Genomic DNA, 26,697 nt, shown 5'->3' with positions numbered 1-26,697 from the left:
TTCCAACAAAGGTTCATGCGAACTTAGTTCATGATCGCGTTCACACCAAAAAGAGCCGGTACTAAAATCAGTTCATGCGAACCTTTTTACCCCCTCGAAAGTCCCTGCTAGAGAGCAGGGACTTTCGAGCGGCTCTTTTGTGAGAAAAGAGCTATATTTCTGATTGGCTGGGCGGATTGCAAACCACGCCCCGTAAAACACCCAAAAAGTGTTGTGAAGACGCCATTTTATTTTATCATCCTGGCATCAGCATTATTAGCATTAGCATTAGCCCAGCGCAGAAACGCTAACTTATGGCAAAACAAAATAAAACATGGGAGCGGTGGAGATGAGGAGGTGTCGGCGTTCTGGCGATTTACTGGCAGGCCGTGAAGTGGTTTGCGGCCTGCCAGTAAACCCAAAGCAGAAGAAGAAGAAGTGACGTCAGCGGCTTCATTTGCCTAATCCTCCCCCAGGGACTTTTTCCGGTGTGAACGCGATCTGTATTTAGTTCATGCGAACTAAAGAGTTCGCATGAACTAAGTTCGCATGAACCTTTGTGGGAAAAGTACCGCAGTGTGAACGCGCCAGTGTGTTCTTTTTAACCAAATCTCTCTCAGAGGGGCGTGGGGAGGGGCTCCTTATTTTCATCTAAAGTAACAGACAGAGAATCAGCACTTTTGAAACAGGGCTGAAACAGAGGGGATTATGGGTAATGCTGCAACGATCTGTTTGGTGTTTGGAGCCAAACACTTCAGAGACATGTTTGTATATATCTGAGAGCTATAATATATGGATGAAAAACAGTATAATAGGGGACCTTTAAAGAAGGAACAGGTTTTATTGTTTTTGTCTCACAACACAGCGTTTTACATTTGTGTTTTGTAATGCTTATTTACTCATGTTCAACAATATAAAATAACACATATTTCAGGGGCTTTAACAAAAGAAGTAAAGGGAGACAAAGTGAAGTAAAGTTACGTAATAAGAGAAGAGACAGAGTTAAAAAATGGCTGCACCTAAATGTTTCAGACTGCAGCGGCATGTGTATAGATCATTACTGACCTCTAGTGGGCTACTGCTGGAATAGATCTAACAACCTGGTCAATTGCAGAATAACAAATCAATCAAAGTGTATTTATATAGCCCGATATCACACATTTTACATTTGTCTCAGGTGGCTTTACAGTTTGTACAGAATGAATACGACACCTTAATATAAAATATAGACTTTTTGCAGTTCTTTTTATTTTGTATTTTATTATATATGTTGCATTGTTGGAGGAGCTCAGGTCAGAAGAATTTCATTGCCATTTCTACACTCACTGTAGCTTTGTGCATAAAACCTTTGAACGCTCTGTCCTTAGACCCTCACATCGGACAGGGAAAAACTCTCAAAGAAACCCCCCAGTTAATGGAGGGTCATGGAAGAAACCTCAAGGAGATCAACAGAGGAAGCACCCCTCTCTCAGGAAGGACTGACAATAGATATCGTGTGTAAATTAAAAAGACATACATTTACAACACAGGTAGTCCAAATGCATGTGTGTATACATAAGAAGACAATGAATCCAGGTAGATGTCAACAATCCTGTGGGTGCCATCAAAGAAGTGAGCAATGACTCACAACAACTGTTATTTTTTACAGTGATAAATAAAAACTGAGTCTCTTTATTTCACTGAACTTTATTTTTCTTTTCCTTTACAATGACAGGAGCATTTTCTTAAACAACCTTACAACGGCGTACAATACAAACATTGTGTTTCTCTTCATAGATGCATTGATCACATTCACTCACTGACATCCACTGCGTGTGTGTGTGTGTGTGTGTGTGTGTGTGTGTGTGTGTGTGTGTGTGTGTGTGTGTGTGTGTGTGTGTGTGTGTGTGTGTGTGTGTGTGTGTGTGTGTGTGGTGTGTGTGTGTGTGTGTGTGTGTGTGGTGTGTGTGTGTGTGTGTGTGTGTGTGTGTGTGTGTGTGTGTGTGTGTGTGTGTGTGTGTGTGTCAGAGAGAGAATGTGTCCGTGCGTGCGTGCGTGCGTGTGTGTGTGTGTGTGTGTGTGTGCGTGCGTGTGTGTGTGTGTGTGTGTGTGTGTGTGTGTGTGTGCTGTAGCATCACGGAGCCAATTGCCACCAGTTTCAATGATCAATGTCACAGAAAACTTGCATATTGAAAATCTAAACTACAGATTTCCACCTGAGAACAAACAGAACACCTATGGAAGCCTATGAGGGCCATTTTCAATGATGATGTAAACGTCGCTTTATGTCAATCCAATCTTGTTTTTTTAAACATTTTTGCAAGTTAAAGGTAGGGTAGGTAAGAATGGATAAACCAGCTCGAGTGCGCTAGAATTTGAAAGTACGCAGCCGAAACAAATCTGCCCCTTCCTTCAGACTTCCTTACAGAGCCCCTCCTCCAACACACACGAACGCGCACATGACCAATGAGGGCACGAGATAAGTGTGTGCCCAGATGGAAGGCTGACAGGCAGGTAGGCCATCCAGTTACTTTAGCCGGGCCGGCTCAGATGATTGGTCGTGCTTTTTACAGTGCCACGGCTTCCACAGATGACATTTGTTATGTATTGTCAAAGCATTTAATATATTCATTGCTATCGGGATGTTAAGAGCATTCCATGGAATATAACAAAAAGTGTTTCTGAAGTGAATTACCGACCCCACCTTTAATGTTCAAGTAAAAGCAAAAATATGCTCTAACAATTGGAAATAAATACCCAAATTACATTATAAAATATTTACCTGCCATGCATTGGAAAGTTTTAGTAGCCTACTTTACATCAATTTTGAAAATGTAAAATCCAATATAAACACTTTAATGTTATTTGCTTCAATGTAAGCATTATTTAAAACACAATTAAAATCTAAATGCAATTTTTCTAATCATTTAAAAATAAAAACAGAACTTGAGATTTTTCTTTTTTTAAGATAAAACCTGCTTAACAGTGGACAATTTAAATTGGAAATTGTAATTCAATGTAAACTATGCAACCTGATTTTCCATGTATGCAAGCAATATTAAAGTCACATTTCAAAATGTTTTTGCGTTTTGAAGTCTGATCTTCATTTCACTTGTCTGCTTTACAGTGGACAATATTCAAATGCAATAGCTAAACAGCGCCCCCTGTCTACTGCATTTACCATTACAATATTACCTTGTGGTGTCAAAATGAAAATGCTGTCATTTCTTTCACCACGATGGGTTTTCAGGTAGGAAATAGGAATCGTCTTCCCGGTTCGACTTTCTTTTTAAATTGTACAGTTTACATTTGAATAAAGTACCTTACGGGCTTCCATACACCCAACGTTCACATTCTTAGATTTGTCAAAGCACAGAAAGTAAAACAACTCTAAGGAGGAGAGAACCGGTATTGCTGTTTTCAGACACAAAGTGTGAGCAGGAAGTGAAATCTTTACATGATTGTGTGGTAACAAAATTAAAACATAAGTAGGCGGTGATGAAGCACAGACAAACACTTCTTTAGTTCAGGTGCACAAATCACAGCTTTCCTACAAAGAGTGGTTCAGGGTCTCTCAGGAGTATGAAGTGATCTTGGGAATAAGAAAAACTAAAATATGTGTTAAGTCATTATCATGCTGTTGCATTCACTGCCATCTAGGAAGCATACAAATCTGTACACATCAATACAACTGTGCTTTTTGTACAAAGATAAAGGGAAAACCACCTCAAAAACTGAATTCACATGTGCAGTTTTAACGTTTCGGATAGTTATTAAACAATGAAATGTGGGACAATACTTGTAGTTTGCCGGTCAAATGATAACTAAACTTGGACCTGTATACCTTTGTATGAAATAGAACAGATAGGCGACAAATCAATCTTGGATACATGTGTATTAAACCTAACAAGCTTAATGGGAATGATATGCTCAGTCACTGGAGCTTTTGGCAAGCGGTGTGTCGATCTGGTTTACCACAGCTGTGTGAAACCAAAATAAACACATTTGTAGAGGTTTTATTGCCACAAACGAGTCAAACGGATGCCAAATTAACTACATCATGATGCCAATTCGTAAAAAGTCTGAAGTTAAACTTTGTCGGGTCATTACATGAGACGACAAGCGACTTTTAAAATGTGTGTTTTCTGAATGGAGTTTGGAACAATCAGGGCTATGCTAAAATGGCAGCTGGTCCATCATCATGTCATCTTAAAAAGGAATTAAAACAGCCGCAATCTTACTGTTTATACGCAAAGATAACTACATACTTTGTTTCTTTAAAATAGGATGTAAACGTGAAGCATTTAAGATGGTAATGACCTCAATATTATTAGTAGCTTTCCCCTTCATTTCTGATTTATCAACATCAGGCCCTTAACACTGATTGGTTTAGCGTCACTTGCTTGGGCTGAAAACATTTAAACTTATGTGCAAATACTGCAGATGTGTTTAACTACCACGTTATTGTGTCTTTTGGGGAACCAGGGGCTAATTTATTGCGTCCATCGCGTTTTAAGATTGACTTTATATGTAATTGCACGGGAATAAAAAACATTCAGGTTTTCTCAGCCCAGTGTTGAAATGAATTTAATTTGTCACCCATCTGTATATGTAAGGGAAGTTTCGTCTGTGCATTACTCTCCTCATATCCTTGAAAACGCTCCAACGACTTGTTCCATTATCCACTGTCTCCGGGTGACCTCACCAGTACAGACTGTCTCTCTGCCGTTTAGCTTAAGCACAAAACTGGCTGAAGTTCAATGCTATAAATCGCACAATGTTATAGAAAAGTACACATGTGAATTCAGTTTTTCTCAAGGACTTTCCCACACAAAGCCTTTCAAGCTCAGTTTGTTCATCATAGCTACTATTTCACAACATGTGATGGATCTGACATGCTGGTAAAATTCATGTTAGACATGAGGATCATCAGAAAGGCATATGGCTCTACCAGTGCAGCTCCTCCATCTTACACATCTCCTCTTTTCATGTGCTTTTTGCATCCTTTACCGACAGACATCTTCCAATCTGCTCTAGTTTTTCTATTTCAACGATTAATAGAGTGATGCAGGATTGAGTCCTAACACCCGGAAATAAGTCAGCATTTTAGCACTTGAGATTCCCGTGTCTCGAAGTTACGTTTTTTTTAAGCTGTTAGATGCCTGAAATAAGGTCAGTGGTTAAAGGTGGGGTAGGTAAGTTTGAGAAACCGGCTCGAGATCGCTAGAATTTGAAAATACACAACCGGAGAAAATCTGCCACTTCCTTATAGAGCCCCTCCTCCAACACACACGAACGCGCACATGACCAATGAGGGCACGAGATAAGTTTGTGCCCCGATGGGAGGCTGACAGGCAGGTAGGCCATCGTACTTGTACTTTTTACAGTATTACGGCTTCTACAGATGACATTTTTTATGGATTTTTTGACAAAGCACTTCAGATATTCATTGCTATCGGGATGTTAAGAGCATTCCATGGAATATAACAAAAAGTGTATCTCGAGCCGGTTTCTGAAACTTACCTACCCCACACTTACCTACCCCACACAAGCTGAAGAGATTTTAACGTTTTGTTCTACGACATTAAACACGTCAGTAGTTACCCGACTGGTGAATTTAAAAACTGCGATTGTTAACAAGTGTCTAAATGAGACGACTTAACATCATCACGTCCAACATTAGCCACCTTTAGCTTAGCGATGGTGACGTGAAGTTATGTGACCGTGCTGTAGTTCCTTTATAGCCTAACATTCGTTTTTTACTTCTGCATTTACGCAGCAAAAATGTGGAGAACGTGGAGAACATGTGTTTGCCAAAGGTCCTAGTTTCTGCACCATTCCACAATCCAATGGAAAAATCCCATTGCTTTTTGTTTAGGGAGCTTGTGTGCTTTAATTGTCGTTTTACTTTTATGTATGGACCACGACACCTAGTCAAATTCCTCGTAAGTGTAAACCTACCTGATTCTGATTCTGATTGCAATGCTTACTTCCAGGTCTGCCTACAAAAATACGTCATCACCGCAGCACTCTATTGAACACACAAATGCATATCTTCCAGGGCTTTCAAAGAACTAACTAAACAACAACACAATTTGAACTCATAACACTTGTATCTGACTGTGATACAGCATGCAAGCTTCAAACAATGTGTGTAATCACTTGAAAAAAGCTGCCATTGCTTTCTTTCTTTTTGTGTCATTGCAAATGTGAAAAGCTGTCACCTTTGTGGCCCCTGGTTTTGGAGCTGGGGCCAGCGTCCGGAGAGGAGGGGGACACGGGGACGTCGAAGGAAGGGTTGGCTATTTGCAAAGCCGCTCGTTTGTTTTTCTTTGACCGAGTCTTAGTGTGGCGAGGCGTAGATGCCCGGCCTCGGGAGTGATGGACGTGTCGGGCACCGCTGCAACTCGTGGAGATCTCCGGCGAGGGGTCAAAGTTCACAGTGGGGTCAGTGGGAGGTTTCACCTGAGGACACGAGGTGGAGAGGAGCGGGGGGAGAGTGGCCGACTCCAGCAGACCTTTAGTTCCCTGTGTGCACTGAGGAAACAAGGAAAGAGACGAGAAGTGATGAGACGAGGAAGTGGTGTAACAGCTGGAGTATGAGACACAGAAAGCTCATTCAGGGCACCTTTCATAAATACATAAGAAGTATAAGATGAGGATCAATTAAAATAAAAAATAGATTCATTATAAGAAAGTTATTGTAAATATAAAATATATATATATATAAATGTTTATATTAACAGAAGATGTTAAAGTTAAAAGGTTGCAATAAAGTATTGAAATATATATATTTTAAGAAAGTTACTGTATATTCGCCGGAAAGGATAACAATTTTATTTTTTATTTTATTTTCCGACGCTGCGTGAGTTCCCCGACACACCGGGGACACATATTTATGAATAAAAGAGATAGGTCCCCTTTAAAGTAAAAATGGACAAAAAGGATGAAATAGAATAGAATAACATTAGTTAAGGTTAACCTACACAATAAAGGATAAATAGAATACAAATTGCAATATATAAACCTAGGAAGAAGTAAAAATGTTATGATTTTTGGGAAGAAGTGATGAGCCGAGGAAGAGGAGTAACAGCTGGAGGAAGCACACTCACAGGCAAGCTGCCCTGCAAGCAGATGTTTCATGAACTCACAGTTCTTTCTGATGTCGAGGTTCATCAGAACTCGCCACTCATATTTGAGAAGAGCTCAATTATCCTTCGAGAGTTTGGCCATTTGTCCAGTTAGAAGAATGTGGTACGACTTCTTTGACAAAACTGCTGCACCAATTAAAACTCTATGAACCAACCGACCCAGGTGTTTAAAGCTATAGATCAGGGGTGTCAAACTCAATTTCATCGCGGGCCACATCAGCATTATGGTTGCACTCAAAGGGCCGGTTGTAACTTTAAGACTATATAAAAAAAGACATATATAAATATTGAATATATATAAAATAATGTGTTATATTACATTATTGCCTCTGCATTGGATTATTATGGGATAGGGTAATAACTTCATAATTAACTACATATGAAAGCAGAAGTCTAGGGCAAATAATTGCAAGTCTCTTCAGTGAGAATGTCACAAAATGATTTAAAAAGAAAAGCCACATTCTGGAAAAACAAAACAAAAAAAGTAACATTTTGAAAACAAAATCTATTTATGAGAAAAAAAGGCATATTTTGCCAAAAGTCAAATTCTGAGAAAGTCAAATTTGAGATGCATTGTGGGACATGTAGTTTATGGGCAACGTGCTTCTGTAAAGTAGCATGTAAACATATTATATTCTTTGCAAGCTCTTATGGGGCCACAGAAAATGAAGTCGCAGGCCAGAATTGGCCCCCGGGCCTTGAGTTTGACACCCCTGCTATAGATCTTTCTAATGTCGATCAGCACTAGAAAAATAATATTTGAAAAAAACCTTGAAGAACATCCGAGAGTCAATTCTAAGTAAGATTGATTTTAGATCCTGATTAAAACACTGATGATTTGAGCAGATTTGTTCCACATAGAAATAAAGATTGTTAGTTTAAATGAACACGACCAGATCAGGTGTCAGGTGAGATGATACAATATAAGTGACGTGAAAGCGCCTGACAGGAAGGCAAGAGAGGAAGATGTCACGTTCACATTGAAATATTGAGATTTAGTCAGATTCCTACAGGACAAATGACTACAGAGTCTCCAGTCAGTTTCATTTGCCACCACCCCTATCGTCTTTCTCCTTTTTCACTCTTCTTGGTACAACATCTCCGACAAAACTCGCTTTACCAATCTGTAACTGTTGTAGGTCAACCCTTTGAGAAAAATGAACTTTAGGCCGATGTTTCATGCCATAGGTCTTTCTGATGTCCATGCACATCAGAACTGGAATCCTTTTAGATAAACAGCTGAAAAACCTCTGAATTTGCCCAATTAGACAGAACTTACATCGTATTGGACAAAACTGCTCCACCAATTAAAGAGTCTGCTGAACGGTTGTAGCGCAGCCCTTTGACAAACTATGTATAAAGCTACCATAGGCTTATGTTTCATACTGTAGAGCTTTCTGATGTTGACGCAGCTCAGAACTCGGGAATCATATTTGATTGGACATCTCGGACAACACTGCTCCATCAAATAAAGAATCTGCTCAAAGTGTGTGGCTCAACAAGATGAGAAACTCTATAACTGAAGCTACCATGGGCAGGTGTTTCATGCCATTGATCTCTCTGATGTTGATGCAGCACATCAGAAGTAGGAACAGAATATCTTCACATCAGAGCATTGTGAGTACGTGTTCCATCGAGCATGCACTGTATTGTGTTAAATGATGCACTGGACAGTGCGTATAACGTGGCAGCAGTGCGAGTAGAGCCGTGCAGGATTCAGCCGGCAGACAGCAGGGTGCTCGGACTCTGCGCTCTCTCCCTCTGAACAGGCTTTCCCTGCTCTAACAGAGGCTGCTCAGACAGCGCAGGACACTGCAAAGTCCACACTCCTTTTTGATTTATTATTAATCAGATTTATTGATTGGAGGAAAGGTTGGAGGTGAAAAGTGATCTGACACCCCCACACACACACACACGTCCATTCAAGTGCATTTTAACAGCATTACATTCACAAAATAAGTATTGCAGGGGGACATTCAGAGTGATATGTGAAATTTGAGTATTATACCATTCTCATCGACTGCCTATTCAATCACAGTGACATAACAGCCCGTGTGTGTGTGTGTGTGTGTGTGTGTGTGTGTGTGTGTGTGTGTGTGTGTGTGTGTGTGTGTGTGTGTGTGTGTGTGTGTGTGTGTGTGTGTGTGTGTGTGTGTGTGTGTGTGTGTGTGTGTGTGTGTGTGTGTGTGTGTGTGTGTGTGTGTGTGTGTGTGTGTTTACAAAGAAGCGTGACGGTGCTTTGTTCCCAGAAGCCCCCCCATGTTCCGCTGGGCTTTTCCATTTCCACGGTGACTTTCAGAACACCCACACACCCACATTCTCTCTCTCTCTGACACAGCCACACACACACACACACAGCCACACACAGCCACACACACACACTATGTGGGAGGGGTTTTCATCTTTGGAGCAATGTTGATTAAACCTTGAGTTGTAAAGCCAAGTGTCTTTTTTTCTCGGAATTTTGACCTTAAAATGTTGCAGAATGTTCAAGCTTCTAAATTTAGATTTTTTTTTTGTAAATCTAGCATTTCAATTTCAGAAAATATTTGAATTTATGACTTAACATCGGAGCATATTACATCTTTAAATGTGAGTTTTTTTCATTAATCTAGCACGTTAATTCTTAAGAATATCAACGTTCAATTTAAGTCTAGGAATTTACAAAAGTGTCCCCTTCCTTGTCTAATCTCTTTTTCACCTACAATGGACTCAACACGTCGATTAAAATCTTGAGGGTGGACAGACAATGAAATGAGTGACACAGATGATGAAATGCATGGATATAAAAATGCATGTTTTATTATTATTATTATTATACATGTCAGAAACTTACAAAACAGATGTATAAAAACAAGATGGACAAATCAAACAAAAACAGTGAAATGAAGATATGAAGGAAAGTATGAAATGATTTGGCACTTTGACTTTATATGCAAACAAGTAACACGTTAAATTAAAACTATAAAACAAACAGCTCACTCCCTCAACACACTTTGAGTCTACTCCGTACACACACATCGGTACAACCCTTTACAGCCGACTCTTTGGGTGTGAAGGAAAAGCAGCTTCTCTTTTCCACTTGATATGAGAACCGCAGATGTAAACAAAAGTTTCTATACAACTCTCCGCACACTTCATATCACTAACTTTCAGAAAGACAACCAGAGAGGGAAGAGGACACAGCCTCAGAGTCTTAATACAACTCCTCCTCCCTCTTAAAACACCCCACGTACTGCACATGACAAGATACTGAGGTGGAGATGTGTGATACAAAAGGTAACCACTAGTCATATAAAATATAGTGAACAGTATCCCTGTTGCTCAATTCAAAACTATTGTGTTCATTTCCATGAGGTATTTATATCAGCTGCCTGAAGCAGGTGTGTACACTCATCACAATAACAAGGCAACACAACAGAGTACTACATCTCAATTTAAAGGAATGTTTTGTTGCTTTTTTTTTACCCCGAGAGCAAGACGCTCAATCCTGTTTGCTAAATATGAAGCTACAGCCAGCAGCTGGTTAGCGTAGCATAGCACAAACACTTGAGATAAGAGACGAGTTAACCTAAGAGGGAAATATTAGATTACCGCTCCCGTCACTTCTCAATGTTGTGGTCAAAGTGACTTTAGCCCATACTGAAAAAAGATTGTAACAAAACCAAGTTCTGATCTTAGAGTTACATGTTAAGGCTTTTTGTTTTGCCAAAAAACTGGAAGGGGTGATGGGTGCAGCACAACATTGCCCATCAAAAAGTAAGATCAAATGCCTGACTCCTGATCCCGACTCCAATGCTGAACTTTGAAAAGTTGAACTCATTAGAAATAGCACTCAGTCCTGCACAACGTATGCTAGTAAGACCAGTAGCTTGTATGTTAGCAAAGCTACGAGGGCATACAGCTGCTTCAATGCCATATCTGAATCAGTTTAACTGTACTTGTGCTACTTCTACCCTTTTTTCCATTTCCCCATTACCACACATGACTAACTGCTGCTCAGCTCAAGCTAACAGGCTAGCTTTCACACGCAGACATTAGATGGATATTCATCTCACTCTCTGCAAAGTGACTCCTTAAAGTGACAGATTCCAGTGTTTGGCATACATGAAAGAAGCAAACAGTGTACTTTATTTACCAAGTCTATGAGCACTTGATGCATTTTAGCTTAGTCTTAACGCCTGCTTTTCAATTTCATTCCAGCTATTCTAAATCATGCCAGCGTTCACCGAATGTCACCCTATTGTTGCAGTGAGTAACGTCATAAATACTGGTTGAACTAATACAGTGTATGCAGGGATTAGCCCTTCAACAACAGGCAGCGGACAGATGTTGAGCTACAGCAGGCAACAAGGCTCCCGTCAGGCAGAGGAGGAGTTATTTTGGGAGGAGGGGGGTGCAGGGGAGGGGGGGGGCAGCTGTGAGGGTCCTCCTACCACGTTTATCTCGCTCTTATTGGCCAGATCGGGCAGCTCGATGTCAGCGCCGGTCGTCTGCACAGATTCATCCGCCGGCAGGAAGCCCCGCCTGTCGATCAGGCTGAGAAACAATAAAGATTTCAATCAGCAGGCGTGCTCTTAGTCTCAATATCTACAACTTTAGAGATATATGTTTCTGCAGAAGCAGCGCTCGGTTCTTAAGCTCCAAATATCTGGAGCAAACTCCCAGAAACCTGCGGGTCCGCTGCGACTCCGACTACTTTTAAATCCAGGCTGAAGACTTTGCTTTTGGCCGCTGCTTTTAATTGATATATTCATATCTTAAACTGCACTGTAACTTTTATTCATGTATTTTTTTTAATGTTTATTTTATTATCTTTGCTTTTTAATGTCTGTTTTTAAATGCAATTTTCTGAATGTCTTTCATTTTTGTAAAGCACTTAATTGCGTTGTGTTGAAAGGGGCTATATAAATAATCTTGCCGTGCCTTCTGTCACATCCTATTGGCAAGCACATTTTCTTTAAGTCAAACAAGACACTGGGATGGAGATCAGGGTTGCACCATTTGGGGGGAAAAAATATTTGTAATTATTTTTGACTCGTACTGATTGCGATATGATTTGCAATATACAAGGGAATGATCATTTGTTAAATATTATTCTAATTTACAGTGATATAGAAATAATAAAGAGGCCCTCTTATGCAATTTAGGGTTTTCTCTTTCCCGCAGTGTGTTCTATAGGAGTGTGTGTAAATGGTCTACAAAGGCTTATATCCAAAAAAGTCAGTCTTATTTTTTGGTTCTGTACCAAACAAGGTTTTTTAAAATTGGTTCTGCAGAATTCAGATTTTTTTCCCCACATATTTTACTTTTTTCAAGTATTGCACTTGCAATTTCACTTCTCCATTTTGCAATTTCTTTAACCCTTATGTTGTGTTCGGGTCTCCCGTGACAAGTTAAAATGATATAATAACTACGCACTAGTTTTTTATTTTAAATCGGAACAAGGCTTCATGAAATCCTCCACAACAGCTATATAAACACTACAAAACTGATTTTGACAATTTCAGCCAAGTCTGAAGGTCTCTTAAAAAAAAAAAGTGTATCATTTGGTGTTCGGGTCAGCATTGTTTTGGGTGACTCTGGGTCAAATTTGGCCCAATCAAAATTCATCTTGGACTTTAGACGCCCCTCCCCCGCCCCCTTCATCCACTGTAACAATAATTGTTCGCAACATGCACCTGGTCTCCCCTCCCTCTGCACCCCTCCCCCACGGGAACTCGACCTATCACAAAGAATATGTGCACTAACACTTGAACCTGAACTCACACATGCACGTGCGCAATACGTGGTGCAATGTGTTTTGGGGCCATTCAATAAGATTACAACAGGATTGTGCGGTTATGGATGCATTATAAGTTAGTTATGATGTAGTTAAAACAATATTGGATCATAGTCATTATTTTTTGTGAGTGTTTTGGACTGAGGTAAATCATGGGTCAAAATGTACCCGCGAACACCATGAACGGTAACAGCTTTCGAACACAACACAAGGGTTAAAGGTTAGAATAATTGTTCCGCTCTAGTGGAGAAGATAACCAAATGTAATATTTATTGTTAATGTCAGGGATTTCAAATTAAAGAGTCAAGGCTTAGAGCTCGACAGAAGATGTTCCAACAACAACTGATTTGTCAGGGAATCATTCTGTATACATGTTTACCTTTTGCCCTCCGACGCAGATGCCCAACCTTGGGCGGCCGCTATCTCCCTTAAGGACGGGCTGCCCTAGCATGCTGTTGTTGTTACCAGTTTATGACCGGGCAACTGTGGGTCAGAGATAGTTATTGTTGTGGGACACCTGGAACACATCCTTCTCGGGGTGGAGATGACCCCGAGCCATAAGCGACAACAAATGTGATTCAGTGTCCTCAGCTGTTTAGTGTATCTATTGAAGAATGTTGATTGTTACACTCTGAACTCGTTAAACCTTGAGCTACAGGAGGAGGGTTCTTCAGGATTGATTGTGGCATCTCAACCTTGTGGCACGTGACATTCTCCGGCCGAAGCTCCAAATAAACCGTCAGTGTTTGCCATCAAAGCTCCAGCTCTCCTCGTGTCTCTCTTTTGAGTCCTGACTCCTGTTGCTGCAGAGGTCTCGCCCCGCATGATTCATCATCAAAAATGCAGAATGCTAAATTGATTGTTGGATTTATGAGTCTCTGATTGAGGATGTGGTTTTTGCTCATTCCTAATTATGTACATGCATATGTGTTACTTCAATAAAACCAAGTTCCCACTGACCTGGGGGGCATGGGTCCACAGAGCACAGAGCAGCAATTCACAAAGATGTTTCTCTGACTGTAAGGGTTAGTCACATCTTCTCCACTCTTCCCCGACCACGAGCCTTTAATCTGGGACACACAGGATGAGAACACCTACTTATTACCAGCTTAATTCAACATCCACGTCATTAGATACTTGGTTAGTGTCCCAGGTGTTGGGTTGGATTTGGAACTTCTCATTAACCCTGTGAATACTAACAAAAGAGATTCTTCCATTTTCTATAAAACCGTTATATGTTGAGTGTTTAAGAATCTTTCTTGTTTAAAAATAATTCATTTGATTTGTTAAAAATATTTCTCATAAAATCCAGTTAATTAAATCTGATGAGATTTTAAAAGAGTTTGGTTTAGACCAGGGGGTCAAACTCAAATACACAGTGGGCCAAAATAAAAAAAATGGGTACTAGTCGAGGGCCGGACTGGTTCAATGTTTATTGCAAAACTTATTGAAATGAACTTATTGCACAAATTAAACCTGGAACTAACAAAGCTTAAATTATTGCCTATAAAAACAACATTAAATAATCAGTTGCATTAATTTCTTATGGCTCTATCTGCAGAGTAATTTCTTATGGATCTATCTGCAGCTTTCCCCCCCCCAGTCATTTCTTATGATTACATTTTTCCACAGGCCAACAACAGCTTCAAACAAACTATTTCCCTCAAAGAAACAAAGTGCAGAAGGAAACATCCATGTAAACTCAGTGTGCTGCTCTGTGATGCTAGCTCAAGCAGATACTTGGCATCTCATCTTGGGGTCAAGGTCATCAATGTTTGGGCTCAGGCTCTGAGCTGAGGAAACCCTCAGGATGGAGTGAAGGTGTGCGTGCAATATACCGGCGGGCCAGATCTAATAGTAATTAAAAATTATCCTGCGGGCCGAAATTAAATCCACCACGGGCCTGATTTGGCCCCCGAGCCTTGAGTTTGACACATGTGCTTTAGATAATTGATTTCATGTTTAAAATATATATTTCTGTGATTAGTCTGCCCAGTTTATTTGTAAAATATTCGTAAACAAGGCAGCAGTGTCAGTGTATTGTTTGCATGCTTTATTCATTTTAATGACTATTGCAAGTTGTCTAATGCATCTTTCTTGTCTTCAAAGGTTTTTCACCTAAAGACCCGTTAAGCAACCGAATGGACCTTTGGTTTTGAAGTAAACTACTGAAATAAAAAACTGAGAAAGTAGCAGTTGCCGTTTCATTGGAGTGGAATCCTGTTAAAAGTCCAGTAGATGTTTCAGGTCCCTTTCAAGTCGGGAAACTGCACCAAAAAACGGAGAGGACTTGACAATTACTGACAGTTAAAGGTAGGGTAGGTAAGAATGGAGAAACCAGCTCGAGTAAGCTAGAATTTGAAAGTACGCAGCCGGAAAAAATCTGCCCCTTCCTTCAGACTTCCTCACAGAGCCCCTCCTCCAACACACACGAACGCGCACATGACCAATGAGGGCACGAGATAAGTTTGTGCACAGATGGAAGGCTGACAGGCAGGTAGGCCATCCAGTTACTTTAGCCGGGCCGGCTCAGATGATTGGTCGTGCTTTTTACAGCGCCACGGCTTCCACAGATGACATATTTGTATATATTTATTGTCAAAGCATTTCATGTATTCATTGCTATCGGGATGTTAAGAGCATTCCATTGAATATACACAAAAAGTATTTCTGAAGTGAATTACCTACCCTACCTTTAACAAAAATAATAATTAATTTTAGGAATATCCCAAACTTTCTTGAGGTTGACCCACAACAAACCAAAAAAATCCCTTTCAAAGCTTCTCTGTTATTGCAGCGTACTCACGTCCTCATTGGTGGTCAGGTTGGAGGCTACCAGATATGTATGGAAGCCTGAGAGGCCCAAAATGGACCAGACGGAGAAGAAGCAGATGACCAGCTCCACTGCAGTGAGAGGCTGAGTCAAGGAGGTTTGTTAGAGCAGGGAGAAATGTGAATAATACATGTTCACTGAGAGAAACCTTATCAAAGCGCATTCATGACTAAAGGATATCTGCCGGGACTCTCCTGCAGAGCGAACACCAGGCCTTTCCCCCCCTGAGCTCCTGGAAGAGAGGAGGAATTACGAGATTAAAATAATTGTAAAATAATAATAAAATTGATTTCTAAGCGCTTTTTCAGGTGCTCAAAGATGCTTTACAGTGGTGATAAAAAGAAAATACAATAAAATATTAAAAGTTCAATTAAAATATTAAAACAGCAACACAACATTAAAATGAAAATAAAATATATGTTTTTAAAGTTTCTCAAGGTTTTTCAAAGTGTGGCATCACCCCTAAAAACATTTAACATCCTCAAACAATATTCTAAGTTTGATTAAAGTCATTTTGATGAAATGCGTTTGACTTTTATTTAAAGGTCACCTATCATGCTATTTTTAGGCAATAGCATAGGTCTCAGATATATAAAAAACATGTCTATGAAGTGTTTTGCTCAAAACACCAAACAGATCACCCGTTCTAGCCACGCCTCATATCCCTCTATTTCACTTCCTGTTTCAAAAGTTCTGATTCTGGGTATAAAGCTTTAAAAAACAAAACAATTGATAAATAAAAGAGGAGGGGTCTGAGCTCATGCGGGACCCGGCAGCTACTGTCTAAACTAAATACTGCCGTGATGAAACGCCATATCATGGATTATCAAGGATTATCTCTGAACAGGGTATATGCAGGAATCCTGAGGTCAAATTTAATACCTTTTAAGACCTTTTTTAAGACCCTTTCCATACATTTTAAGACCTCATCGCCACTTCGAGTTCTAACCGGTTACATTGGCGACACACTTGACCTCACATTTACTATATTGATTGTAAGATAGCACAACTGAACAGAGTGCAGACAGACAGACGACTGAAGCCTCCTCTCCACATGAACTTCAACCTCTCTGTGAAGGTCAGGTTTAAGGCAGCATGCTGCTTTGTTGCTTCTGTACTCTGTGCTCTTTCATTCCAGTAAAACTCCTCAGAAACCAGTAGAAACCAGTGTTTGACCAATAAACAAAACAATTGACAAAACTTTGAACTATGAAATATATTAAACTTTGGTGAGCTTCAGCGGGGTAATGCCATAGGAGCTCCCTCACAAATACACAGGGGTTAAATTGGGCTGGGGCTGTCCGGGGCTAAGCCCGGCACATAGGACGATGCTCTGACGTCATCACCCTCACACATTTGTCATATGTTTACAAAAACCGATATATATGTTAAGACTTTTCTCGTTCTTAATATAGACTATATTTAGGGTCGATATGTGTTGCCCTTACTTTAAAATATCAGATCTCTGTGACCGGATATAGTTTGGCTTAGACCCCGGCCCCACGAGGACGCATACAGTAAAACACATACGCAAACGCAAAAAAGTCTTCTGTTCACACGCATTCGATTCATTAACGTGTCCGTTCACACTAGACCGCTGGAAATGCTGGAAATGCTGGAAACGCTGTAGTACATATGCCAGGCCTGTAAGTGGCGCTGCTGCTGCCACAAAATACACCAAAAGCAGCGAAGAAGACCCCGGAGCATGGTTGTCCTTCTGTTAATTCTCCGCAGTGGACGGCGTGTTCTCCTGCTGTATATCTCTCAGGTAGTCCACCAGCAGATAAACCCCCCCCCCCCCACAGAGCGGCGGAGCAAGGCAGCGAAACTTAAAATAAGAAGCAGCATTTTATGGCACGAGATGCATGGGGCCACCTTGAGGGGGTTTCCCGACATGTTGTTTCAGTAAATTAAAGGGTGTTTCATGTTGTCGTTGCTGTGGACCTTCTTAATACCTTGGAAAATGCCGTTGAATACTTTTTAATAGCCTTAATTTTTGCTAAATTGATTTATCAACTTTTAATACTTTTTAAGACCCCGCGGACACCTTGCTGAAACAGTATGGAGCTCAAAGGCTTTCTCTCTTGCCGGTTACACCACAAGGTGAGTTCCTTTTTACTTCCTGCTTCTTCACACACATGCTCTCCAGTACAGGTTAGCTCTGAGTGTTAGCCATGCTAATGTAAACACCGACCATATTACGTCCAAAACAGTCGGGCATTGTTTCTGATAGCAACGTTTCTGATAGGGCCGTGGGTCCTCATTTCCGATATTACGTCATATCGGACGCAAATCTGGATCAGCTCCGTTGTTCCCCATTTTTAGAGATTTGGGTACGGAGGAAAAGAGAGAGGGTTTTATTTTCTGACGCTGCGTGAGTTCCCCCCGACACACCGGGGACACATATTTATGTATAAAAGACATCAAAAAGTGTATTTTGCATGATAGGTCCCCTTTAAATAACCAATAACTAATCCCAAACTGGCCACTTCTTCCATGTCTTTTCTCCAATTATTGTTTGGTATGAAAGTGGTGATGTATCTCCAAACAAATGCAGATACATATATACATTTTTTTTGTTACAACTTAAAGTTATTTACTATAAAAGTGTGGGAAACACAAGGAACTGTGTGCAACAAGTTGGAGAGAAAACCAGTTTGTGGTTGCAATAGAAATGCTGTCTTTGAAAAGCTTAACTCTAACACATATAGACTAAACCAAATATAAACTTTGTTGAAACATGATATGAATGTTTGAAGCACACGAGTCGATCCCACGCACCAACCACAGAAATGTAATCCTTTTTCTGTTGCTTTAGTCATTTCTTGAATGAATTTTCCCCTGTACATTTAAACTGAGTACCATACAAATCCCTTTATAAATAACATGTACTATTATTACTGAACCGTAAAATACAAATAATATAACTGTAGCCTAATCTTTATCAACGGTGCAGAAACAGGAATGAAGCTATTCAGAGCAGCAAATCAAATAACTGACTCAATTCCATCAAATAGAAAAAGTTCGAAGTTCCTAAAAACTGTTTTGGTTAATCTTCTTGATGTGGGAGCAGAGCACCAAGGTCACGCTCGCATATTCTGACTCTTATGTAAACTGGCTGTTGGATGAAATAACATTTGAATACTCTGTGAATGGTTAGTGGGACACAGACACCTTACACCTTCAAAAACAAAACATTGTGCTGTAAAAACTGTATATCTTTCTTATCAGATAGCTACCCTGCTCTGATGTGGTTAGCCCCGCCCACCAGAACACACACACACACACACACACACACACACACTTTTTAAACCATGAAACACCTGTGAACCGGAGCAAGGAAACACACGTACTCAGAGACAGATGTGTGGTCACGCAGCCGAAAATGAAGGCGGTGTGGAAGGAGAGCGACACGATGAAGGTGTAGAAGAAGCGGTAGTTGCGTTTTCCCACACAGTTCCCCACCCAGGGGCAGTGGTGGTCGAACCGCTCTGAAAAACAAACGCATGTTGATGAAAAGGGATGCACAATGAATTGATGAGTGGGAGAGAAATTCCTCTGGAGGGATAACGGGGATTTTAGCCTTTGAAGACCATTTACATGCACACAAACCTATTTAAAAAGGTCCCCTATTATACTGTTTTTCATCAATATATTATAGCTCTCAGATATATACAAAACATGTCTCTGAAGTGTTTGGCTCCGAACACCAAACAGATCATTGCAGCATTACCCACAATCCCCTCTGCTTCAGCCCTGTTTCCAAAGTGCTGATTTTCTGTCTGTTACTTTAGATGAAAACAAGGAGCCCCTCCCCACGCCCCTCTGAGAGACATTTGGTTACAAAGAACACAATGGTGCTCTAGAGGAGATTCAGGTGATAAGGTGTTTCCTGAAACTTTCAGAATCTCTTTACACAGAGGAGACATGAAGAAGAGGGGACATGTTGATGTCGAAGAGACATGAAGAAGAGGGGACACATGTCGATGTAGAAGAGACGTGAAGAAGAGGGGACACATGTCGATGTAGAAGAGACGTGAAGAAGAGGGGACACATGTTGATGTAGAAGAGACATGAAGAAGAGGGGACACATGTTGATGTAGAAGAGACATGAAGAAGAGGGGACACATGTTGATGTAGAGGAGACATGAAGAAGAGGGGACACATGTTGATGTAGAAGAGACATGAAGAAGAGGGGACACATGTTGATGTAGAAGAGACATGAAGAAGAGGGGACACATGTCGATGTAGAAGAGACGTGAAGAAGAGGGGACACATGTTGATGTAGAAGAGACGTGAAGAAGAGGGGACACATGTTGATGTAGAAGAGACATGAAGAAGAGGGGACACATGTTGATGTAGAAGAGACATGAAGAAGAGGGGACACATGTCGATGTAGAAGAGACGTGAAGAAGAGGGGACACATGTTGATGTAGAAGAGACGTGAAGAAGAGGGGACACATGTTGATGTAGAAGAGACGTGAAGAAGAGGGGACACATGTTGATGTATAAAAGACATGAAGAAGAGGATTTTGCATAATAGGTGACCTTTAATACAATATGAAAGGTAATGATCGTTTCAATCATAACGTTTTAAAAATAGTCGTTCCCTCCAATATTTGAAATGATAATTGCAACATCAGTCAAAATAGTCAATTATTAGTTATTTCATTCCTCATCAATCATCCCTCCCTATAAATGGACCCAGCCTGATCCCCGGCGATGGGATGATGTATTTATTATTCATGGTGTGTGAATGTCAGCTCACCCACACAGTTGTCACACAGGCTGCAGTGGGAGGTGCGGGGGGGCCGGAACATCTTGCAGGTGAAGCAGTACTTGAGCTTCACCACCTGCTGGTTGATCACCACCTCCTTAGTGCGGGGGGGCGGCCGATAGCTGGTGTTCCCCGTGTTGTCTGCACAGGGAGGGACAGAGAGACAATTCCATGTATTCACTGATCAAAGGAGAGATTTCTTCTTTTAAAATCCTTTATTTGGGGTGTAAGAAATCAAATCAATTTAATCAGTTCATATATATCGTAATTTAAATTAAATAGACTGTTTTAACTTAAAACTGTTTTATTCTGAAAACCGGATGTTCAGAAGATGACTTGCAATCAGCGCTAAATGCACTTTAACACAGGGGTATCTCCTCTTGCACTTTACATGTCGTTGCTGCTATATTGTATTACCATGTCATAAATACTTGTGTATGCTGCTCTTGCTCTTTTGCATATCATGTATTTTGTTTTTGCTATGTTTGTAAAATGTAAACTTCTTAAATGTTTTATGTGAGGGACTGCAGATGGAAATTAGCTCAAAGCTAAATCTGGCACTGCTACGCTTGACACATTTTAATGTTTTAAGTGTTCATTACTGTGCATTGTCCCCGCCAAATAAACGATTAAATGAAAAAAATCAAACAAACATTATTTCTTACCTGTAACGCTATTTATAATCTAATTATTGGATATCTGGATTGTTTCGGTGCGAGTTGCTGAGTCTTGGAGGTATTGGTCATATAGATATAGACTGCTCTCCAATATAATGGAACTATATGGTTTGTGGTGCTCAAAAATAAGTGCATTTAAAGCTCGAAAACGAAAAATGATGACAAGTTTACTTAAAAGTATCCATAGCTTCATTTAGGAACGACAAACAACGTAACACCACCTGCTTACCGTATCACTGTACTGTTCTTAGACTAGTATCACAGCTCTAGTTTGATTTTGAATATAAAGAAATGCGCTGCTTATTTGAACGTTATGCACTTTGATTGTACTTATTGTCCGTTATTGTCCGTCATGAAATGTAATGTAATGATTTCCAACATAAAGTGCTTTTTAAATGAACGTGTAATGGCATCAGTGATGAGATTAAGCCTAAGAGAATAAGAAGTCAAACTGAATATCCAAAGCTGTTTCTTTAAGATAGCCAGGTGGGTAAAGATGCAAGACTTATGTCGGAGCGTCTGTATTAAAAATATCAGGAGCAGCAGCAGTGCAGTTGTGCAATGTGAACGTCTTACATCATCGCTGCCCAAACTTTGGTCCTGAGTAGGAAGTAACAAGGTGCACAGAGCCAGCTTTAGACACGGTGGTCAATATATTGAGGTAATCCATATTTAAAGGAAAGGTATGTTGGCAGGACTTCAAACTGAGAGTGCATATAAGTGATGGACTGAACCCTGGTGAAAAAAGGAAACACTGAGGGACAGAAAATCCTCCGGTCCAAGTTACAGACACATTGATTTCACAAAAAATGCCCTAAAGCTGCCGATGAGACATACGTTACACAGGGTAAATACGTCTTTAAAGGAATCCTCATCGTTTAAAATAAAATGGCAACAGAAAAACTGATGTCTGTATTCCAGTAAAACAGCTAAAAGAACTATAGCCGCTTTCACGCCAAGTACTTTGCCGTACTTAGTTCCCAGCACTTAGTTCCCAGCACTTAGTTCCCCCATGGAACTAAAGAGCCGATCGCGTTCACACCGGAAAAAGTCCCTGAGGGTGGATTAGGCAAATGAAGCCGCTGACGTCACTTCTTCTGCTTTGGGTTTACTGGCAGGCCGCAAACAACTTCACGGCGTATACTGCCACCCGAAGTCCCCGGCCGGAAGTCCCCGGAGTTGGGGACTGGCTTCAGTAGAAGCTGCTGGGAGTCCCAGCAGCTTCTACTGAAGCCTTCAGAGTAAATCGCCAGAACGCCGACACCTCCTCATCTCCACCGCTCCCATGTTTTTTTTTGTGTTGCCATAAGTTATTCTCTCTCCGTTGGTGCGCGGGGCTAATGCTAATGCTAATAATGCTAATGCCAGCAAATACAATGGCGGCTTAAAAAAAAATTCGGAACTAAACGGGAAAAGCACGGGAAAAGTACTCCGCTGTGAAAGTGCTTAATGCCTTCATTCTCTACTGTGAGTTATGCTCTGAATATAAACAAACTGTGTGAAAGCTGTGACAAAAATGGAGTTTCATTGAAGTTTGACACACTTTATTGCCACTGAGCAGAGAGTAGTTTATAAAGAAATTAGTTGAGATCAAGCAGTTTGAGTTTAGGTATCACATTGTGCAAATGATGCTCGAAACCTGGGTCATAAATCGGCAGGAAAAACACCTTGCGGGGAAAAGAGACACTAAAAAGGCTTCTTTTTAATGATACTGGACGCAAAATAAGGGCTGGTTCTTACATTACTGTCAATCTGCAGATTATTTTCTAGACGGTTTGATACATTTTTTGTCTTTTAAAAAGGTCATAAAATACTTTAAAAGTCCATCATAGTCTCTTAAGGTCAAAAGTGATGTCTTTAAAAGTTTAAATGTCTTGTTTTATCAGTTTCACTCATTTAAAAATATAACATAAAACAGAGAGAATCCGTTTTCTGAGGGCCTGAAAACTGTATTTTCTGCATACTTTCATGAAAAAACATTTAGAACTCAAAACAGTTGGCGATACTTTGCTGCAGATTGATTTTTTTATGCAGCTGTAGTCAGAAGCACTTAAGACAACAATGTTTCTATGACTGGAGTTGGCTCTTACCGATCTGTTTTTCGATGTCTGCCGCCTCATCGGGCGTCGCTCGGGGCAAGATGCCGGGGTCCGTGAAGCTCGTCTGGAGCAACGTGATGACCACAAACACAAAGAGGAAGCCTCCAATCACAGGGATGCAGCTGGTCAGGTGTTTGACCAGGAAGGGACAGCTGTGAGGAGAGGAAGAGAGGGGATGGATTACTAAGACATGACAAACAAAGGGAAAGGATATAAAGAAATCCAAGTCTCATATAACTGAGGCTGCTATAGAGAGGCGAAGTCCCTCCCCTTCCTCCATTGGACCTTATTTCGGAAAAATTATATATTGAAGTCAATGGAGAGAGAAAGATTATCTTTCGATCCCATTTGAATTGTGCCACGAATTACACACATGATGTTTGTCAATTTAAAAGATAATTTTGCAAGTCAAATTTTTTTTAAATGTGTCGTAAAACTGTGAAGTAACACTTTTTTTGTGTGCATGCTCAATGAACTACATCTCCCATCCCGCACCACACACCAAAACGGCCATCACGTTGGTACATTTTACTTCTTTCTTTCAGAATGAGGCGGAAAGTATTAAACGAGGTGAAAATCACTCCAAGTCTGGGCACGTTGAGAGCTGTGCATACACACAAGGGGAGTTAGTCGGTTCCGTAAGAGCCAGCATGCGGGACCAGGACTCTGGGATTTGTAGTCTTTCTAGTTGCATATTTTTCATAGTCTTATATTTCAACAGTTTTAAGACAAACTGTGACTTCTTTTACATGGAAATAATTTTCTAAGACAAACATCATATGTGTAATTTGTGGCACAATTCAAACGGGATCGAAAGATAATCTTTCTCTCTCCATTGACTTCAATACATAATTTTTCCGAAATAAGGTCCAATGTTCTGACGTAGATGGGCGGGACTTTGTCTCTCTATTTCAAACCCACCAGGGGATCTAGTTTTAATTAACATGCAGTGCCTTTAATCAAAATCTCAGATCCATAGAGACACAGCATACATTTCACTACACTGTGATAACAAACATTTCATGAAGTATGTATTAGCAGTGATGGAAGAAATACTCATTATTTTATTAAAAAAAGCAATGCTACAGGGTAAAAATACTCAATTACTTAAAAGTGCTGCATTCAAAATGTAGTAGTACAAGTTAAAAAGTAGTTGCATCAACATATATATAAAGTGCCAAAAGTAAAAGCACTAATTTTGCAGAATGGGATATTTAAGAACCATATATTTTAGCATAGAGTTTCATTCTATACCAATCGGAAGCTAAACCTAATAATATATGATAATGTATTCTATTTATAATCTACATGTGCAAAGGGGAGTATAAAGTACCATAATGGGAAAAGACTCAAGGAAAGTACTTACATTTTTTACTCAAGTACAATACTTGAGGAAATGTACTTAGTTACCTTCCACCACTGTGTATAAGGACATTTTATGAATTAGTAGAACCTGGTTTACAGTTCAGCAAAGATCTTATTCATCAGATAAGATTTAACTCAACAAAATAATAATGTTCAATGCTAGTATGCTTCATATTGCTTTACTATAGTGGAAGCTGACATGTTTTGGTATTTCCACTGAACTCACAGGGGACATGACAGAACCGTGGACCTTAAAACAAACCCATACTCACTCAAAAATAAAGAATAATCCACTGGTGATGAGGATGAGGCCCAGGGTGAGGGGCAGCACGCCGCTCTGCCGGGCCACCATGATCCGCCCATCGCAGTAGAACCGGTTCTTTCCAGGGAACACGTGCCACTTCCTCCTGGGTTTCCCCTTCGGCTCCTCTGGTCTGTCACCAACCGGCCCGTGATGAGGGGTCGGGGTTGGAAGTGTCCGGGGATCAATTTGCTGATACTCGCAGTTGTTCATGATGTGGAGTAGGGACCCTTTAATGCACCAAAAAAGTCATCATCATTTAAAGTTAACTAGAAACAGAGAAACTGATGATGAAATCCCACCGAGAACAATGCCTTTAATCTCAACTGTGAGTTTTGCTGTGAAAATAAATAAAACAGTGTGAAAACTGGGACAAAAATAGTGTTTCATTGAAGTTTGATGTACTTTAAAGCCACTGAGCAGAAGGTAGTTTATAAAGAAATTAGATTAGGCAGTTTGTTGATAATGAAGGTTGTCATGGGTTTTGAGGGTAACTTCAAACATGTAATCCATTAAAATGACTAGTTACATGTCAACAAATGTAATCAAAGTAATCGGACTACTTTCTTTTAATTGTGTATTACCACAATATGAAAATGCAATTCAAATAAAATAAAAAACAATAAGATGTGTTGCAGGTTACAATTTAACCTCAGAAAGTTAGATATACGTTATGATATAAATGTAGTAACAGTAATAGATTACTAATGCTGTTAAAGCTTAACATTAAAATAAAGGAGAATTAAAGTAGCCTAAATATAAAGATAATTAATTCAGTACGTCTACCTATAATATATGGACCTTTATTTTAAAAATGTAGGGTATATAAATGTAATCTGATTATTATTTTCCTGTAATTGAATACAGTTACCTTTTTTTGTATTCCGTTTACGTAATCTCGTTACGTGTAATCTCGTTACTTCCCAAGACTGTTTATAATAACGAGATTTTAGTTCTTTATCCAAATTCTGAGAACATTTCACCAGCGGTTAACAGCATCACCGACGCCCGGGATTGAGGCACTGAAACGCCGCAGACGTCGTCATCTTTCTACGATGAAAACAAGCCAATCCTACACTATGGGTATCCAGGTGTAAATAACCCAAAGTGCTCGAAATCAAATCCCAGATACTCTCCATGTTTCTTCACTTATTCCTCTTGTTTTTCCAGAGAGCCATCGCAATAGAATCCAGCCGTTGACCAACTGGTAACCATTAGCTTGTTAGCTTTGCCATTTAAACCCTGGATGTTTAACCGTTGATTCTTCTTCTTATTATTATTTTGGTTTTACAGGCGGTTGGCATCCAGATGTTGCATTACTGCCCACTACTGGATACATAACAAAACGACCCTTTCCAAAAATAACTATTATACCGAACGGAAAATGCTAATATGGAAAAATAAATAAACATAATAAGCACCGTGTACCTTCGTTTCGATTATCATTCTTGCTCAAACCAGCAAACAAAAAGCTACTGCAAAAATGTTATGGCCAGAGGATCTCCCGGAAGTAGTTTCAAAATAAAAGCCCTCGTCTGGTAAACGCATGGCTGTATAAAATAGAACACACGACATTTAATGATCGATACCGATTTTAAGATATAATTGTTATTACAACAAAGAGGCCGTAGAGACAGTCTTTAATGCCCTCTTAGAGTCTATATTGATAAGACTAGCGTTGAGGGCTTTACATAGTTCGGTTTATTTTTGAAAGATATTGACGGTTCAAGGACTCAAATCCAAAACGCTCACAA

The 26,697-nt window shown here is 40.1% G+C and overlaps 1 protein-coding gene across 2 annotated transcripts; it reads right to left on the bottom strand.

The window, feature by feature from the left end:
• Window positions 1-1,976: 1,976 nt before the first annotated feature.
• Window positions 1,977-26,441, bottom strand: zdhhc18b (zinc finger DHHC-type palmitoyltransferase 18b). Of its 2 annotated transcripts, none has more exons than XM_034095100.2 (10): window positions 26,372-26,441; window positions 24,915-25,173; window positions 23,269-23,429; window positions 20,493-20,642; window positions 19,078-19,215; window positions 15,905-15,956; window positions 15,698-15,800; window positions 13,852-13,961; window positions 11,546-11,648; window positions 1,977-6,495 (listed from the first exon to the last, which is right to left on the bottom strand). In XM_034095100.2, the coding sequence occupies exons 2-10, from the start codon at window positions 25,154-25,156 to the stop codon at window positions 6,157-6,159; spliced, it is 1,398 nt and encodes a 465-aa protein (XP_033950991.1). In that variant the 5' UTR covers window positions 25,157-25,173; window positions 26,372-26,441; the 3' UTR covers window positions 1,977-6,156. The 2 variants fall into 2 exon arrangements, with proteins under 2 accessions (XP_033950991.1, XP_033950990.1); XM_034095099.2 differs by lacking the exon at window positions 26,372-26,441 and adding an exon at window positions 25,815-26,362.
• Window positions 26,442-26,697: the final 256 nt, after the last annotated feature.

This window comes from Pseudochaenichthys georgianus, chromosome 11 (genome assembly GCF_902827115.2).
Source record: "Pseudochaenichthys georgianus chromosome 11, fPseGeo1.2, whole genome shotgun sequence".
Lineage (NCBI taxonomy): Eukaryota > Metazoa > Chordata > Actinopteri > Perciformes > Channichthyidae > Pseudochaenichthys > Pseudochaenichthys georgianus.
This window is presented reverse-complemented; position numbering and strand designations above follow the sequence as displayed.